Below are 18,461 nucleotides of genomic sequence, written 5' to 3'. Positions count from 1 at the left end.
ACTGAGTACCTGGGTACTTTGGCTAAGCCTGGGGGGCTGGAGGTCGGAGGTTGGAGGCAGGAGGTTGGATCTTTCTTTGCCCCTACAGTCTCTGATGTCTTTCCATGGATGTGTGAATTGTTAGGCGAAGCCGAGTTGCCCAGAATTTGTTATACTCCATGGTCCGTAGCGAAATAACCAGACGCACTCCACAGTCGGATAAGCACCAGTCACTTTTAATATATCAACGCACAGCAGAACCAGGGCACTATCAATCAAGCTCGCAGCCAGTACGCAAACTCGGTGGATGTGGGATTCTCTGTAGGGCCAAAAGAGCAACAGTACTGTACGTTGCGTTGCAGTACAGTACTGTACAGTGACGGGTGGTGCGAGGGGTGCGGCACACAGGGGCATCCTTGAGGGGTATGCAAAGCAGCGTCGTACCAGGCCACCTCAAGTGCGTTGAGGGGAGGAGGTTGATCATGGATCTCTCTCTCTCTCTCTCTCTCTCTTTCTCTTCTGAGCGAATGCTCGTATGTATCTAGAGTACCTAGTGCAGTAGGTAGCAGAAGAGCTGACCTCTCAAGTCTTAGGGTACAAAAATAAGTAGTCTAACAAGTATAGTCCAAGTGTCATAAGATGATCTACTAATTCCGTCTCTCATGCTTCCAGCGGCCAACCTGTCCGATACCCTGAGGCTACAGTACGTCAACTTGGGCATCGCAACTCGGACTGAAATGGGTTGGAACTGGGGCTGGGGCTGGGGCTGGGGTCCTCCCTGGACAGAGTGATCGGTCTCTCATTGCTGTACATTACAAGGAGCCACGGCGGCTGCCAGGGCTACCTGGACCACTGTCACTGCCACTGCGTGCAAGGATGAATGATCCCGGGGAGGGCACCTAGGCAAGCGGGAGCGATTGCTTGGTGCCATGCTCTAGCAGTATTATTCTTATTGTGTACCCACAGAGCACCGCACCGCAACATCCGCTTGATGCGACGGGGAAAAGAACGCACACACACAAGGTTGATTTCAAGATTCAACTTGCTATTGATGGAACCATGGCTATCATAATCATATATAGATAGGACAGTCTATTCATTGTCTAGTCGTTCTTATCATCGGGAATACTACTACAAATGTTATCTTTACAATACGTATCTACACTGGTGTCTATTCGTATTTGTAGGTTGTCAGATTGACTACGTAGATCACATACAAGGATCAAGTGATAGTTGAGATGTCAGGCTATCTCGGGCGTTTTCTTACCGATAAGACCTTGTTATTACAGTCCATCCCAATCACACTCAAGTCCCTAGTCTGTCAACGCAACGAAATTATTGCTAGCCATGTTCTTAGTTGCAGGCATTATCTAGCTAAGTCGGAGGTTTCGAAGTGATAAGGCTTTTAAAATATCTTGCCCACGATAACTTCAGACTTGCAGTAACAACTGTAGAATACTTACGATAATTACAGTTCAACAGGCTCTACTACCCTATGGTCCAAGTTGGTTTTGTGTCGCGTTGTTCTGTTATGAGCAGGGCGAATTTCTATTTGTCTATCCCGCCACTGTTATTGCTTTTGTCGTGTCATTGTCGTGTCGTGTGTTCGTTGTGTGTTGCGCTGTTGTGCTGTCTTGTTATTGTGTGTGGTCTTGTTCCTTCAACCCCATTCGTCGCTCGACTGTCAGTCAACTCTTTCGCGCTCTCCTTCCTTGTAGCTATTAGTTGCGGCACAGCACTGTGTAAACCGACTATACTGTACCGGGTACTTTATGAGGCGAGTTGCGATTGAGTTATTGACCAGAGTTCTCTCGATAAGCTCCGTATCGCCAATCAGAGCCTCCCGGAACTCCAACTAGAATAGACTTAGACCAACAAAAGGGCGAAATGAACGGCATCAGAGTTTCGCGCTTCCAATTTCTCGGCGCTTCTAATCGCCTACCTCCTCACCCCAATTGATCCATCTCTAACTCGCAGTTCTCAACGGCGCGCCAAACTACTACGGGACCGTTACTTTGTGTTACTTCTGCTGCTTCAAGTACCGGAACAACCTGTGTACCACCAATTCTATGTGCAACTACCGATAACTCGTATTGAGAAAAGTTGAGGAACCAAAGACTACCAGCGAAGGGAGTGCGTCACCTACTATCTCGAGATAGCGCCGAGAAACACAGCACAACAATGGGGATCTCATGCAGGCTAGGCTCACTAACTTCTGACTACAGGATTCGCTTGCGCAGGAACCGCCTCTGATAGAGGGCATCTTCTAAACAGAGACTCCTTGTTACTGTATGTACGGGTGCTTGGCCAAGGTCAGGACTGAGCTCCCAGAGGCGCAGCGAGGGATTCGGGTTCCAACTACTCAGTTGAGATAACTGGCCTCTTCTCAACCCTGGCCTAGCAAACGCGCAATTAAGCGATCTTGGGACCGAGTGAAATACATATTATAACAATAACCACATCACAACCCTAGTCATTGGATACAATCTTGTATGTACTGTACTGTATTAAGCCCACGCCTGCTTGTGCGGAGTTGGCTTGAGCTTGGTCGCCGGCTCAAGGCTGGGTCGCCGTCCTCCGAACAGGCCGGATTTCCCCTCTTGGTCCGGGATGTGAGAACAACAAACACCCGCCGCTGGCGCTGACATCGACCTGCTTGATTCGTTGATGCTTCTCAGCATGTTCTGTTAGGCATTGGGTGGGGTTGCTCCTGCTCGTCTCTTTTTTAGACTTGGATCTAATATCAACTTCGTCGTGGCTGGGCATTATGACCCACCAGTGATGGAAACATGAAAACACCAAGGGCCCCAGACCCAACACAGTGCCAATGCGGTAGCCCGAGTATTTCCAAGAGCCTCTTGCTACTGCAATTCTATCTTCGACCATGGCCGCTCATCCCCGGGTCTGTAAGTTGCGCTGTGGCGGTCTCGCTGAGCCATTCGCCAGATATTGTGTCTCACCTGGAGGGTGTCAGTTTGTCTCTGCTGTTGTCATGTCTCCTCCCTTCTGAAAGACTCGGCGGTCAAGTGCGGTAAGGTAGCCGTAGCCTTCCCGCCAGCCATGCGAGGATCATCAACGCCCAGACACAAGGGGATAAAAACAAGCTCGTCACAGACCCAGAATTTCCCGCCTTTTGTTGAGTCCAGTCCCAGACAACAGACAATGAACCGGCTGCTTCAGCTTGATTCAAAGTTCTGATAGTCTTAGTTCTGGTGCCCACTCATCAATGAAAAGTCGGGAGCCGGGACAGCCACCCGAGTTTCCCAATCCAAGACATGTGACTTTCTGCACAGTAGAAGCAACTTGACAAACTTCCAGGGAATGTTAGTTGATGTTTGCTTCCTTGGAGGCTTACATTCCCTGCATCTATGATGCTATTAATTGGTCGCCTCTCACGTCAACTCCGTTTTGCGCATGACTATGAAACCGGGCAGATGAATTGACTTTCCTGCTCGACCATGAACCCGACTTGAATATTCTGTCAAGATGGAGCTATTATTATCTCAGGAGCCACCCTTTCCCACAAGAGACATGGCAGCGCAATGGCCTTACTGCGGATATGAAATTGACTTGCAAACTCAAGAAGAAGAAAAACGCATCAAAAAAAGTCCCTCAAGACCCATAATGCGAAGCTCTTGGCCTACCTACCGAGGCTTCACGAGGAGGGCTGATTCTCAACTTCGGTGCCATGCTGACTAGGGTTTCGTTTACTGACAAGTGAGATTTATGATGAGAGAAAACAGCTCAACAACCGACCTCTGGGTTTTCATTCATGATGCCCGCTCGATATGACGCAACTGCCTATTTGGTATTTCCATGACAGCTATGGTTGTAGCGATGGAACCGGGAAAGTGAAAGACTGGAAAATGATATCTGATGTTGAAATTCCTTGCTAAGGTTGGCAGGCGCATGGCTCTAAGACTGTGCAAGCCTTGGCGAGTCTGTAGTGTAGATCATATGCTGCCCATCAGGCATCGTCAAATGGTAATGCAGAGAGGGATACCCTCCTCGCGCATCGCACCGTTCGTCGGGTCTTATGCAATATGCACAACAAGCTCGTGCAACCAGGGCCAGTGTAAGTTAATGTGATGTGACAGAACAGAACAGGGCAGGGACAGGCTATCACCTCCCTCCTAAGCTGGGGTGCATATCTGATGCACACACAGAAGAAGCCGGTCCTAGGAGATGTGCATAAGTGGATGTACGTTGGCATGTTTCGATGCATAGGCTATGATTCGCATATTCAAGAGCCACAAGGCTGAGTGGTTCTGGTCTTTATTTTTCCTTTAGTGATGGTGTTTGAGCGTTGAAAAGACTGACGCACCAAGGGACTCAAGGTCTCTCTCTCAGCAAGCAGGAAACTACCACCTGCCCCACCATAATAATCATCATCACAGTTGCAGTTGCAGTCCAAGGCCCCTTCCCCACTTGTTGGTTACCTGTGTTGCCAACTGGACAAGCCTGGTCGTCGTCACTCCATTGAACTTCGGCTAACTCGTCTTCGATATGGAGCTCTTGTTTTTTTTTTCTCTTAAGCCTGAAAGTTTTTAATTATCAAGCTGCCTGAAGGGGCATATTGCAGAAGCTTAAGTCTCGGCTCTTGCTCCCTACCTAGTTAGCGACTCGGCACCTCCCTATCAAATCAGCCGTCCACAGCGGCAAAAATTTCCTTTTTTTTCAGCTACGCCCCAAGGCAATACATTCAACCTCAAGTTGTGTATACGTGATGCTCGTGAAAGTGGGTTCATTGAATACAATATGCCTACTCATGCTCATAGTACATCAGGGTATTGCGATGCCTTGACTAAGTTTTCTTTCCTGACCCCAAGTCCAGAGCCGTCATGATGGAGATATAATCTGTCAGATTCACCACAAAAGATGGATATTTTTCTGGGTCAACTTGAGTCGGAAATTATTGGAGTGTCTTTCAATGCACAAAGACCGTTTGGAACATCCATTGCATTTCTAGAAATACGCTACAAACGACGGCGCATGTCGGTTCTGTTGCACAGCACATTTGAAAGCGCCTAATGTACCTACGGATAGCCAGCATGCTGGCTGCAGCCCCATGCAAGATTTTCCTACTGATACTGGTGAGATGTTATCCATCGGTTCCTGCGGCCGAGGAAAGCAGGAGGCTGGGCAAGGAAAGGGCCTGACACGGACGGACGAAGGCGGGCCCTAGAAACGACGATGGGCCCGAGGCAGATCACCTAACGGATTGTTCCTTGTCAAGAGAGGCTGGCAACAAACCAGTGGCTACCAACCAAGACGAACTCAAGATGGAACACATGCAATCCTGGCCATGCTGAAGGGACTGGCAAACGGGAAGCAAGTCCTACCAGAAGGCACGGACAAACCTTGCGGATGCAGGTACCACGAGGTGCATAGCGATGATTGCCCGAGGAGTCGGTTCGAACATGACGCGCGAAATCGCAAACTCGGCCCTTGAGCCGCCATTGATATGGTTTCACATCAAACATTTGGCATGAGGTACTTGCAGTGCAGTATCGTCAGATGCTTTACTAATAAATAATAAGTCCTACCTCAATTTAAAGGCCTTGCCCTTGCGCTGTCAGGCTTGGATACCTGCATATCATGGCGGCATATTACACTTTTTTTTATCTCTTAGTTGACCGGATATCTAAGCCCCGACTTTGACAAGGAGAGAAAAAGGAGAAAAAGCAAGTGAAGGACAAAACAAGCAAATGCAACCTCACTCCTTCCGAAGCACCCTACAGTATGGGCCCTGCTCTCAATCGATCACAATTGTCGAATCTCGCAAGTCTGTACCCAAATTGTGCCCTCGTCCCGTTCTTCCTCGAGTCTACAGCCGAGGGTCAGCACCCGAGTACGTACATGTTGAAACTGGAAGGAACAGACGGCGCACTGTGGCAGGCATTTGGGAAGGAAGTACCGATACTTCCGCCAGACGCCCTTACCCCAAAATGAATGGAACCCACGATCTCTTCCCGCCTCTAACCTCCACCAACACCAACACCAACTATTCTAGTCGCAAATCCCACTCATCTGACTATCAGAGGAAAAAGAGGCAAAATAGGTGGTTGATGTCTTTCTTCTTCCCACAGGCGATCTCTTCACATGGCCGAATCCAGAACAATGGACCGTCCCAATCCCTTCTCTTCGCTCTTACTGTCCCTGCGCAAGGTAGCAGCAGCCAGCTGTAAGGAAGTCTTGGTTTGACCATGGATGCTGGCTATTCATCCGTTGCCTGCACTAGCAGGGATCTCCGGCAAGAGCGTTTATACAAAGACGCCAAAGAGCTTTCTCCCACTGACGTGATTGGTTGACTTCTCCACTGACTGTGGTATTCTCGCTATTCTCGTGCGATTTATCACAATTATTCTCAGTCTGGCCATCAGTTTAGGACAATCGTTGCTATCAAACACCGAAAGGGACATCTTGTCGACCAAATGGAGCGGCCGTGTTTGCGTGTCCGGAGACCATGACAGCTGGCTTCGCCCAACTGGCTACCCCACGTCGCCCAGCACGTTTCAATGGACGACACATGTCCAGCTGCACACTGCATGGCCCGGATTTATCAAGAATCCCTCAGTCGTGTCTTACCCGAAGGCACAAGCCTGCATCTACAGAGCACGCTTTAGATGGGGCGTCTGTTGCTTCAAGACAGGCCATCGAAGCAACCGTAACAACACAGCTATCAACAAGGTAGCCCAGCCGTCTTGCCAATTTCTTAATTTCATGACAATTGATAGGCATCAATCACCCCGCATGGCCAGGATGAGGCCTTTCCAGTATGTTCCCTAATTCCTTGACTCCTAGAGGTCGAATATGCCCACCCAGCTATCTCATCGCAGTCTCTCCCGTTCAACATATTGAGAGCCGATTTTTGCTTTTTCTGAGATGTATCGTACCATTGCGGCTCTATGTATCTTCTGCTTAACTAGGGATTGATGCTCACGTAACCAAGTCGAACACTCGAGAGCTCGGCAGTGGCGACACTTATTGACGATCCTCAACCATGCCTCGCATGCCCGTTAGACGGACTGGAGATAACAAGCTCTATCCAGTATGCATTCGAACAATATACCGAGTGCTTATTTGCCTGGACGCTCTGTTGATCGGCCTCTCTAAGCACTAGCGATATGAACCCTGAGGCATCCTGCCGGCTCCCAACGCACTCATTGTTTCTATTCTTAACCACTTACCAGCATCCACTACGGCGCAATTCTACGTTTGTCCTAGAGACTTTAAGAGGAGCTGTCTGCTTAATCAATCGGTCTATGGAACACAAGCCAGTTCATTGGTGAGTTATCGGTTGAATCAGGCCATGTTGCATATCGGTCAGAGTGAAGAGCGGGGTTGACTGAAGACGGATTGAGAAGTTAACTCGTCAAACATGTCAAGATTCGAATCTCAACATCGCGGAACCAATCACGGCGTGACAACCCATGTTTCGACAGCATTTTATCAATCCTGTCTCTCCCATCCAACACGTGATGCTGTCTTGATTGGTTCGAGACTTTCATCGGTCTATGTATAGTACACATTGACTGGCGTGCGTACGTCTATAACAGCAACGATATTATGCGACTTTGATCATGTTGTCTGATTGCCCGTACAAAAAGCAATCCGCAACTGCTTTGTCGGGTTCCTGGCACCAGCTTGCGCGAGTATGCGTGGCATCATGGTGTGATCGTTGGTAATGCTCTCCGTCATTATCCGTAATCATTACTATACCCACGTTTCGACAAGACACAGAAGGGCTTGGCTTGGCTTGCTTTACATCGATTCGACTTGTCCGCCTGCCCAGAAGCTTCAGTCCCTGCAGCTGCCCTTGCTCCCGGCTGACAAGGATGGCAAGGTAGACATGCTGGCTTGAGCACTCGCATGTTCTGCACAGCGGCTATGTAGGTGCATGTCTAAAACCTGACCAATAACCACTGCAGCATCTCGGGAAGAACGAGCATGGGTCCCTGTTGGGGCGTTTCGAAAAACACCCAGCCGTCCTTAGGCCTGCGTACCAACCTTTTACGGATTAGCGAACATCGTGGGGGAGCCCAGTTGCCAAGACTTGAAGAGCGCGTTGAGTCGCCACGTTTACCTTCTAGGGCCTTAGGGCATCGACTACCTAGCACACCGGTGCCAGTTAGCCAGCTCTTGGTGGGGGTGTGCTTGCCTTAGTCTACCCGTTCGTCTCGCTGTCAGATGCAGATGGCAGAGTAGGAAAAGTCCCTAGTCAGTAGCCAAGAACAACGTCGCTGGAGCCGAAGAGTGCTGACAAAAGTGCCCCGCTGGGGCTGGCAGTATCCGTACAGAAAGAAGTGAAGCGATTTTTGGTTGACTCTTTCTTCTCCAGGCAGGGTTGAGGGTCATGGTCTTGATATTTGTCTACAGCATCAAGTACCAACTTCGGACTCATGACAAGGAGAGTAATTACAGGGCCACAAGCCATGTGTGACCGAGACCGATCCGCGGCCTTCTCTCGTAGCCTCCGGACTGAGAGCTATGATAGTATTCTGGTCTGGGCCAGTCACTATATCTCAATCCAATGAACGCTCACCACGTCTCTAACACACCACCACCGCCGCCACCAGCAACCCCGACGACAAGCACGCAACCTTGATAGCCTCCAGGGTCATCAGATGAGTTCCTGAGATAACTAAGTTGTCTTTTGTCTGTTGTTGTCTCTTTCCAGTCTACTGACGGCAGAGTTTACTGTACCTTGACGGCAATGCACCTTTCTGCAGAGGCGATTATCGACTGTTATCCACATCCGGGAATAACCACACTGAAGAATGCATCAGCCGAGTCAAGGCTACGTGGTTTGGAGAGAAACGGGCTTCAACAGCCACGGCACGGTGTCGCGTTGGCATGTTTCGCCCAAGACCATGGATGTTAATCCCGGCCTCCGGGGCTCGGGGCTTTGTCCACATGCTGCCGCTGCGCTCTTAAATCCCCAGATGCGATCTCGCAGCACCTAGTGCGCTCCTGTACTCTGCCTTGTAGCGGACCCTGCTGGGAGATCTGACTTGTGCTTGCATACGCATCAAATTTCATGCTACGTCTGTTCTCCAGCATATCAACTGGGTTTATGGCAACAGAACTTACATGATCTATGATTTCAATCATGTATAATGACTGAGCTGAGCCGCCAAAATGATAAGACGCTCACGGGTTTTCGTGCCCCGATAAAGGCTTGTTAGAGCCTAGTGCAACCCTCACCGCTATTCTCTGACCCAATTGTACTTCTCAGTGTGTGAGATGTACCGATCATAAAGCAACGCCCTTTTGTGATGGGTATTCTCAAGCTTCGACAGGGGTGGCCTGTTAACGACACGACTTGATTGCCAACTCACTCGAAAGCCCCACCTTGACACATAACCAAACAGATCTTGAGAGGAGCCAAGCCATGATACATAGCTCATGGGCGAGTGCGTCGTTCCTTGTCAGCATGATGCTGGTTGGAGGTGGACGGGATAGCATGTACTCCGCATATGCTAGTGGCAGTCCACAAGGGCCTCAGTGAAGAAACAAGCCAAAAACGTTTGTGCGACCCAGGCTGTTCTCATCGAGATATTGCAGGATCGCATTATGATTATGGCGAGGTGGAAAGGGGTGCCACGGCTTAGGGGAAAGGTCTCAGCCTCAGTGAGCCAGATCAAAGTGTCCAGAGGACGACTCAGATCCTAGTCATGTGAAGGCATTGATTGCATTGTACCTGAAAAGTATGGAGGTGCTGCAATGAGGGTAACAGTTGATTTACTGCCCACTACATTAGTCTTCCCGCTCGTCACGCAGCGGGGTTGGAGGGGATGGAGACATCGTGTCTACCCACCTGGCAGCTAATGTACGGTACGGGAAGCCTTCATGCATGCACGCGTATATGCATGCAGACAGGATGACTATTCTTTATTCCATATGTACGAACATGTGTGTCGACGGTACACAAGATAAGTCCTTGTCCCGCCCTACTACAAAGACTTGCCTACCAAAGAATATTGGAGGGCGGCAGGATAATTTATCTTTCAACAATGGCAACCATTGCCAACAAAAAAATCCCAGTGAAGTATATATGTCGTGGTGGACAGAATGGTCATGACAGGAGGCGGCTCGCAATGAACAGACGAAAGAGAACTCGACGAAGCAACGGACCGCATCTTGATTTGTGTGTGCATTCACTGGAGCAACCATACCATACTCTCAACAAGAAAAGGGACGAAGGTGACGTTTGAGCAAGTGGCATCGCAGAAGATGGCTTCACAATGATCCTCAGAGCCCTGGTCCAAGATGCTGTTATCCGTCATAGTGGCAGCTCAAGCTTACAGGACACCTTTGTGCGATGTAGCAGATTATGACATTTCTGTTTGTGTCCGGAGGAGGGTGCTGCAGGTATGTCCTGCATATTACACTGTAATGTGCGTGCAAGTGATTGGAGGGTGCTTGAGGTGATGTGCTGAGAGGGCAACCTGGGTTGGCTGGTTTATTAGTGGCAAATACTTTTGTCCAGCCATACTCCGAAAAGGATTCCACGAACGTCTCGACTCGCTTCGCCTCGCCTCTTGTTGGTTTGTATTCGAGTCAAGCAGGGGACAACAAAGTAAGTACTTGCCGTCTTTGACACGGAGGATAAGGGTCGAGGCTCAGAGGCCAAGGCCCAAGGGTGGTGTGTGGGTGAGGGAGGGGCTGGGTAATCAAATGACAAGTTGTGAAGGGGGAGAAAAGAGGAATCGAGCTTCCTGGGTTGCGTTGCTTATGATGCCTGCAAAGGAAGATGAGCGAGGAGCGAGACGGGCCGTTCACCGGGGACATGTTTGAAGCCGAAGTTACGAGGAACGATGTGCCTCTTTGAACCAGGGTTTTCTGTGGCATATGATACCGACAGGGATATATGAGCTGAGCTGAGCTGTGATTGACATTTTACTAACAACCGGTCAGCTCGGGTAACAGGGTATCAGAGATTATGTTGGGAGAGCGTTCCCAATATGAATGAAAAAAGCACCTCTCAACCGACAAGCTTCAGCCTGAGCCTTGCATGATGTGAGCGTCAGTCTGAGGTGGGCGCGCGGCTCTACCCGCCCGCTGCAGTGAGACAGGTTGCAAGCCGCTGTAAGAGAGGATTAAATAGATGTGATGCATTCTATGTTAGGGTGTTATGCCGCTAGGTACAGTGTATTCTGACGTTCAGTTTACTAGCCAAGGTATGGTATGTATGCTGGCTGGTATATGACATTCGTTAATCAGTCGAAATATGTATAACCCATACGCTGCAGCAAGTTATTGGCCGTTTCATGTATATACCCATCACTAGTTTACCAAGTAATCAGGTAGTTACATTATGTATATGTACCCCAAAAACTCGGATACCGCAACTGCACTGCCCCCAGCCGAGCCCAGCTCACCTCGGCTCTCAGCCATCGGTTGTTCCCAGATCCAAATGCACATCATGTTTGCAGCCGCTTTGCTTTGCCTTGCCTTGCTTTGCTTTGCATTGAATTCCACATTTGCCTAATAGCTGGCTCCACTGGGGCAATAGTTCATTGAAGGGGTTTGGGATGGGGAAGCAAGCAAAGGGAGATCTCCTGTCGTGCTCTCTGGGGCAGTTCGACATCGGTGTCACAGACCATTTCATTCCATCTTGACTCAGATTCATCTCAGTCTCGTAACAGGTCTTGAGTTACCGCACTTCACATGACACTACTGAAGCCATATCGGAGTGTTGACGGAGGACGTATCAGACATATCAAAAGTAATTATATGTCACTACCACATATTGAAGCAAATTAATACTGGATCACACAGTCACCCATACAGGCTAAACATAATAGAATATGTTTATTTCTACAGAATTCAATACACCATCGCGAGACAGATATAAATCAGATCCCAAGCAGAAATAGTCTAGGGTAGTCTCAAACTCAACACAGACTCATGTGACTTCGCGCCTAGCTCTTACACGAGTCAATGATGAGACGTGTTTCTCAAGACAACGCACGCGCCATCGCCAAAAGCGGACACATTATGACAAAGAACAAACTCAATGTCTACTAATTCACCTGTCGAGAGGGGAACAAGGGCCTCACTCTCAAACGAAGAAATACATGGGCTGGACGGTGTCAACCGATCATGATACACTCTCGAGTCTCAAGCACAAACAACACAATGACTTCTCCTATCAAAAAGGCCGCCCAGCCCCAGCACGCCGCATCCTTTGACCCGTGGAACTCATCCTCAACCGGTCATCAGCGGGCTGAATCACGCCCCGGCACTGGCTGGCGTGAGTCCCGTAACCGCAAGCTCAATAGCCAGTTCCGCAGTGGCTCATCGGGCGGCGAACGTCTCAGCGACACATACGGCGTTGGATCAGAGGACTACGACGAGGAGCGCAAGGCACTTATCCCGAAAGCAGCAAAGGAAAGAGCGCAGCGGAGCGTAAGGGATATGCTTGCCCAGCCGGGCAAAATGCGGGAGAGTTTGGGCTTGAAGGATGAGATTCAGGGAGGAGGGGAGGAGGCACTCATGGAATCAAGACGACAGGAAGACGAAGCGCGCGAGGCAGCACTTTCGAAGAAAGGCATATTTGATGGAGCCATCATCTACGTCAACGGGAGTACGTTTCCTCTCATATCGGATCTCAAGCTGAAGCAGGTCGTAACCGAGCACGAGGCCAAATGTCACTGCATCTCGGACGTCGGAGAGTCACGCACGTTATTCTCGGGAAGCCAGCCGGAGGACATGTAGGCGCTGGAGGAGGTCTAGCAGGAGGAAAGCTGGAAAAGGAGATACGGCGAACTGCCGGGTGCGGAGTCAAGTTTGTTGGCGCTGAATGGTAGTTACCCACACCGCTATCTCCTGACGATCACGACTAATGTTAGCTCTACAGGATACTGGGAAGCCTCAAAGCTGGAAAGAGGCTTCCCGAGGCACGGTTCTCGAATACAAAGATGGCGCCCAAGGCACAAGGGAGTGTATATAGCCTCTTCTCGAAGCAATCGGGTGGACAGTCGTCCAAGGAGTGAACCTCGAACCTCCAACACAATACATTATTGGTCTGGGAGTTTGGGCGGATGACTTACCAGAAAACACATTTCATAGCATTGCATTTTGGTTGGGAATGAACAGGCATAGGGGGTTATTGTGCTTTTGAGTAAACGGTATGGAACACGAGCTATATGATCATGGTCACGGCTGGGCTTTCGAGTATTCGGTATATCCACCTGTAAAACATAGACTTGTTTTACACCAATAACGTTTTCAATGACCGGAAATGAAGTTATTGGTTCATTATACCGTTAAATTATTGTGTACCATCTTGATGCTACCTGCACTAAGTAATTCATCAACAAGTCATGGACTATAAACCCAACGCTATGTAGAAGAAATACGCCATTAAATGTCTTTCCCACATCAAGACCGTTTCCTTCAAGTCCACAACGTTCACTTCAGCCGGGGTAACCTCCCAGACCGCTCCCATTCTATAGACGAGCCTTGACCATGGCATCCTCAGCATCTCTAGCTTCGGCCTGCCCAAAGTACTCGCTAATTTTGGCACGAGCAACATCCAAGGTGGCCAAGTCCTCGATTGTGCTGGGTACCATAACCTCTTTCTCAAATTCGCCGCGGATTGCGTTTTCCGCCATCTCTTTAAGTACACGCCGGAGCATTTTGCCGGATCGTGTTTTCGGAATCATGCACTTGCCTTGGATGATGCCACCCAAGGAAGCTATGGCACCGACTTGGCCGCGTACTAATTGTTGAATTTCTTTGACGACTTTCTGGTTTGGGACTGCTGGGTCTGAAGCGACCTGTCCCGAGAGTGTCACAAAGGCGAAGGGCAATTGGCCTTTAAGCGAGTCAGGTATACCGATGATGCAAACCTCAACAACGCGCGGATGAGTGGCAATAGCTTGCTCAATGGATCCTGGAAATCATTAGCTCATGCCCAATCCAAGACGAGACACATACATACCGCTGGAAAGACGATGTGCACTGACATTTAGCACATCGTCGCTTCGCGCCATCACATGAATATAGCCTTGTCGATCGATCCAGCCTGAATCGCCAGTATCCAGCCATTTACCATCGAATCTCTTCAGATAACCCTTCCAAAACCGCTCTTCATCCTGCCATAAAGTCCGGAAGCCTGTTGGAGCAAGCGGCATCGCTAGAACGATATTTCCCATAGATTCCCTTTCCACTTCGACACCTTCATCATCAACAATACGAACGTCAAAGCCTGGCATCGCTTTCCCAGCACTACCCGCTCTCAAACAAGGAGGCTGATGCCCTCGAACTTCTGTTCTTCGATCTTTCCCAGCGTGTGGGACGAGTGCCCGCCCAGTGATAGGAGAGCCGACTTCAGTCGACCACCAATTATCGACTACTTGGGCATTTTCAGCACAATACTGTGTCATAAGCTTCTGGTAACTCTCAATAAGAGTAGGCTCAGAGCGTTCTCCAGCGAGGAAGAGACCTCTTAGACTCCTGAGAGCCCCTCGTTTTCCATAGTCGATAAACATCTGGCTATATGGGTCAACGCGTCTGATGGCACGAAGAGCTGTCGGTGCAGTGAACATGGTGTTGACCTTGTACTCATCAACTATCCGCCAGAACGCAGATGCATCAGGTGTACCGACAGGCTTCCCCTCGTATAAGACAGTTGCAGCGCCGGTAAGAAGAGGACCATAGATAATATACGAATGGCCGACAATCCAGCCAATATCGGAGGCAGTGAAGGAAACACAACCAGGCCCGGTGATATGAAATAGGTAGCTGATGGAAAGATGCAGGCCAACTGCATGGCCGCCGGCGTCACGTAGTACGCCTTTGGGAGTTCCAGTTGTGCCAGAGGTGTGAATGATATAGACAGGATCGGTGCTCTTGACAGGGACACAGTCTGCCTTGATTCCTTGAGATTGTGCCTTTTCGGTAAGAGCCTTCCAGTCCAGCTGACCAGAACTGGTGTTGATATCCCATCTCAGCTGATCCCTTTGCCAAACAATGATGTCTTTTGGTTTATGTGTAGCCAATCGTATTGCTTCTTCCACCAGAGGCTTGTATGCAATTGGGGGTTTGTTGCCGTCGATGCCACAAGAAGCCGTCAGGATAGCAACTGGATGGCATGAATCGATACGTTGGGCAAGCGCAAAAGGGGCGAAGCCGCCAAAGACAATAGAGTGAATAGCGCCAAGGCGGTTTGCAGCAAGGATACCTATGACTGCAGCAGGAATCGTGGGCACTGTTGTATAAGTTAGTATATTTGCTTCCGTCAGGGGAGAAAACTGGGTTTACTTACTATACAGCATTACAACATCTCCCTTATTTATGCCTTGCTCCCTCAAGGCACCAGCGAGTGTTTCCACTTCATGAAGTAGCTGACGGTAGGTGTACTTTTCCTTGGTATTTGCCACAGGACTATCAAAGTATATGGCGACAGAGTCACCATGACCATCGAGCACATGTCGATCGACGCAGTTGTAGCAAGTAGATATCTCGCCGTCTGGAAACCACTCCCAGCTGTCGTGCGTGATGCCACTCCTTAATGTTTTTTGCGTCAGTTGGATAGTTGAAGAGAATGGCTTGTGCCAGTGAAGTTGCTCAGCCTGGTGTCTCCAGAATTGTTCAGGATCTTCAAGACTATGCCGTAGCACCTCATCTTGAATGTGGTAATCTTCTATGTTGTCAGGCATACTTGGCAGTATTTTTCCGGTTGGCACACCAATTTGTTTGTTTGATTTCCTTTGACAGAGCGAGGAATATCTTAGTGGGTTTTTAAGAACACCTAGCTTTGATACTAATGGTAATGATGGCAAGGAATAGCCACGAGAAGTATGATAGGGACATGCCGGAACAGAGACCGAGGTGTTATAGGGGCGAGCATGTAAGATAAAGCGGATGGCTTGTCTTAGTTTCAACGGCATCCGGCTGCGACACCGAACAGCTCCGAGACATATTTGATGCATAAATGAATATACCTAGACGGCGATCTCCTCGATTTTTATGAAATGGAACCCTTTAGTCGTGATTCCAATGCTCAAGTCCAAGGAGAAGAGTCCAGGCGAGATAATTTGAGTCTGGGCATGAATACTGAATCTAACAAGGCTTGGATAAACGCAAGAACTGTTGAGAGGAGCTCTTTCCTTAACCTCTATCTCGCTCCTCGATTTCATCATCGGCCTCCATTTGCTTGGCTGCCAGAGCAAGTGTAACTGGTTCGCTTCCTTCCTCCTATATCATAGCTCCCCCGCATTCCTACCTGCCTCATGCCAAGGTGCCATCTTGTACCTGCCTCACATCCAGCTTTGCTGTTTGTCCCTTTGCCCGGTGGACTTTTCCGGTAACCGACGGGCCGGTGCAGTTCCGAACCGTAATAATGGGTGTGTTAGCAACAAACGAGGCTTATTGGGTGGACCATTCTGGCGGTGATATCCCGGGCGTTCGGAGTTGGGCTTAAGTCTTGGACTAATCTTAGCTCTTATTTGCTGCCGGTAGTTGCTGCAGTGAACTCCACGTTTTGATGTTTCACTGCAACTTAGATAGCAATGTCTTGTCGGTGAGCAGTTGAAGGAACAAAACCTTGCTACGGTACTGCAGCCGTGTCTGATGGACTCACCGAACTTTCAGGGCGTGAGAGTAACATTAAAAAGGCACATCACTCAACCAACCCTGGCATTGTCTTAAGTTTGGTTGGGAGGTAGTCCCAGCCGATCGTTGCGACGAGCCATGCTCTAGACTAGCATGCTGCTGTTCTTTCGTGCAAGGCAAGCCATACAAATGTCACTAATTCTAAATAATGGCTCAGAATTCGATATGAGTTAAACAGCCATGCAATTTTGATTGACTGTTAGCAAAAAGCACCGTCTGAACGCCTCCAGCGCCTCTCCCAGCGCCCGCCTCATGGGGCTGACCGCCATGGCGTTTGCCATCGGTTGGACGTTTTGGCGCTATTAACCGACAGATAGCAAACATATCAATATGATATTGTTATGAGAGCTAGCGAGAAGAACTGCTGTGCAACTAAGGTCGAAGAGTTCGACTCAGCAAAGCCATGGACGAAGACAAAATGCTATCAGGTTACAGACTGACCATCAAAGGTTGGCTGTGGACTGGTATCATCGGGTATCTTGTTACATTCCACACAAACTAGACACATGCAAGCAAATACACGTGGGGATTCAGTCTGTCTCAGGACAAACCGCCTGAAACATGGCCAACACATCTTCACAACCAAGTCACACAAACAGCAAAAAGAACTCAAGTGTGCCAGACCAAAACTGGCCTCTCAGCAATGTTTGCTTTGCTTTTGACTATGATACATGATTCCCTCAAGCTCGCAAAAACATTGATAGTTGACAAGAGACCATAAACACGCCCAGCTCTAAGGATATATATGTTCCAGCGTCCAAAAGAAAACAAACATTACAGACGCTGTTGTCAATTTACCAAAAAAAGTATGTATCAAGAATAGGAAACAGGATTCGAGGTTGGGAATAGGTCTCTCTGGAAATTGATAAGCAGAAACAGGAACAAAACCCGCGAGTAAAAGGCAAGACAAGATCGTCCTATTTTTGCAGCCATAAAGGCAAGATAAACACATTATATTCCCATCCTCGAAAGAAGATATCTCACACACAGGGAATATGCGAGCTCCTTCCGAACACCGAGACAAAACTCATATATATACAAGAATTTGTCTCCAAAAACCCCTGCAAAGCGTGGTCATCATTAGACAATAAGACTCCATAGAGCGGTGCAGTGGTATACCGGTTCTCCCGTATCGTATGTTCGTAAACCCCAAAAAGATATAAAAAAAGAAGTTCCTATACAGTTCCCTGAAAGATCGCTTGCGTATCCCAAATCGAATCGAAACCATTGCTAACTTTCCCAGATTGCACTCCCAGCGTAAATTGGGTATCTACCGGGCGTAAAATATCGTAGGCATTGTATGCTAGCAGCTGATTTACAGGAAAGCAGCGAGACCGACGACGGCAGCGAGACCGGCACCGGAGAGAGCGGCGACCTTGCCGGCACCGGCGGTGGGGACCTCGGAAGGAGAGCCAGCGGTAGGGGTGGCACCGGGGCCGACGGGGTGCTCACCACCGTGGGTAGGCTTGCCGGTAGGGTAGACGGGGACCATGGTAGAGTTGTGGCCCATACCGGGGTGGTTGGGCTTGCCGGGCTTCTCGCCAGTGGGGCTAGAGATTGAGTTAGCATGATGTACATGAAGTTTAAAAGATATCAAAGCAACTTACCAGTCGTGGCAGACAACAGCGGAGGTCATGATGACGGGCTTGGTGACGGTGCAAGGGCAGTCAGTGATGGTCAGGGTGGTGGCCTCAGTGATGGTGTAAGTCTTGTCGCCGTGGACGATCTCAGTGGGACCGGGGCAGTAGGTGGTGTAAGCAGTAACGACCTCGGTGGTGTAGGTAACGTTCTTGGCGTGGGCAGCGACGCCGGCAGCGAAAGCGAGGGCAGCAGCGAACTTCATTTTGACGGTTGGG

General features: G+C 49.3%; 5 protein-coding genes across 5 annotated transcripts, besides 3 other annotated features; 2 read left to right on the top strand and 3 right to left on the bottom strand.

The window, feature by feature from the left end:
* Window positions 1–466: 466 nt before the first annotated feature.
* Window positions 467–497: a microsatellite.
* A 221-nt stretch (window positions 498–718) lies between these two features.
* Window positions 719–751: a microsatellite.
* Window positions 752–5,742: 4,991 nt separating this feature from the next.
* On the bottom strand, window positions 5,743–5,881 carry FPSE_02621 (uncharacterized protein; the record flags this gene model as incomplete). Its single annotated transcript, XM_061988433.1, has 2 exons — window positions 5,743–5,806; window positions 5,859–5,881. 2 exons carry the CDS (start codon window positions 5,879–5,881, stop codon window positions 5,743–5,745), a joined length of 87 nt encoding a protein of 28 aa, XP_061844453.1.
* A 4,370-nt stretch (window positions 5,882–10,251) lies between these two features.
* On the top strand, window positions 10,252–10,813 carry FPSE_02620 (uncharacterized protein; the record flags this gene model as incomplete). The annotated part of the gene is made up of 3 exons (XM_009255739.1): window positions 10,252–10,353; window positions 10,472–10,561; window positions 10,736–10,813. The coding sequence occupies 3 exons, from the start codon at window positions 10,252–10,254 to the stop codon at window positions 10,811–10,813; spliced, it is 270 nt and encodes an 89-aa protein (XP_009254014.1).
* Window positions 10,814–11,419: 606 nt separating this feature from the next.
* Window positions 11,420–11,455: a microsatellite.
* Window positions 11,456–12,123: 668 nt separating this feature from the next.
* FPSE_02619 (uncharacterized protein) lies at window positions 12,124–12,702 on the top strand (the record flags this gene model as incomplete). Its single annotated transcript, XM_009255738.1, has 1 exon — window positions 12,124–12,702. The coding sequence occupies one exon, from the start codon at window positions 12,124–12,126 to the stop codon at window positions 12,700–12,702; it is 579 nt and encodes a 192-aa protein (XP_009254013.1).
* A 734-nt stretch (window positions 12,703–13,436) lies between these two features.
* On the bottom strand, window positions 13,437–15,650 carry FPSE_02618 (uncharacterized protein; the record flags this gene model as incomplete). Its single annotated transcript, XM_009255737.1, has 3 exons — window positions 13,437–13,882; window positions 13,931–15,199; window positions 15,257–15,650. 3 exons carry the CDS (start codon window positions 15,648–15,650, stop codon window positions 13,437–13,439), a joined length of 2,109 nt encoding a protein of 702 aa, XP_009254012.1.
* A 2,270-nt stretch (window positions 15,651–17,920) lies between these two features.
* FPSE_02617 (uncharacterized protein) lies at window positions 17,921–18,448 on the bottom strand (the record flags this gene model as incomplete). Its single annotated transcript, XM_009255736.1, has 2 exons — window positions 17,921–18,155; window positions 18,213–18,448. 2 exons carry the CDS (start codon window positions 18,446–18,448, stop codon window positions 17,921–17,923), a joined length of 471 nt encoding a protein of 156 aa, XP_009254011.1.
* Window positions 18,449–18,461: the final 13 nt, after the last annotated feature.

The sequence above is a fragment of the Fusarium pseudograminearum genome, chromosome 1, assembly GCF_000303195.2.
Source record: "Fusarium pseudograminearum CS3096 chromosome 1, whole genome shotgun sequence".
NCBI lineage: Eukaryota > Fungi > Ascomycota > Sordariomycetes > Hypocreales > Nectriaceae > Fusarium > Fusarium pseudograminearum.
Note: the sequence above shows the minus strand (reverse complement) of the source record. Positions and strands in the feature narration are given on the sequence as shown.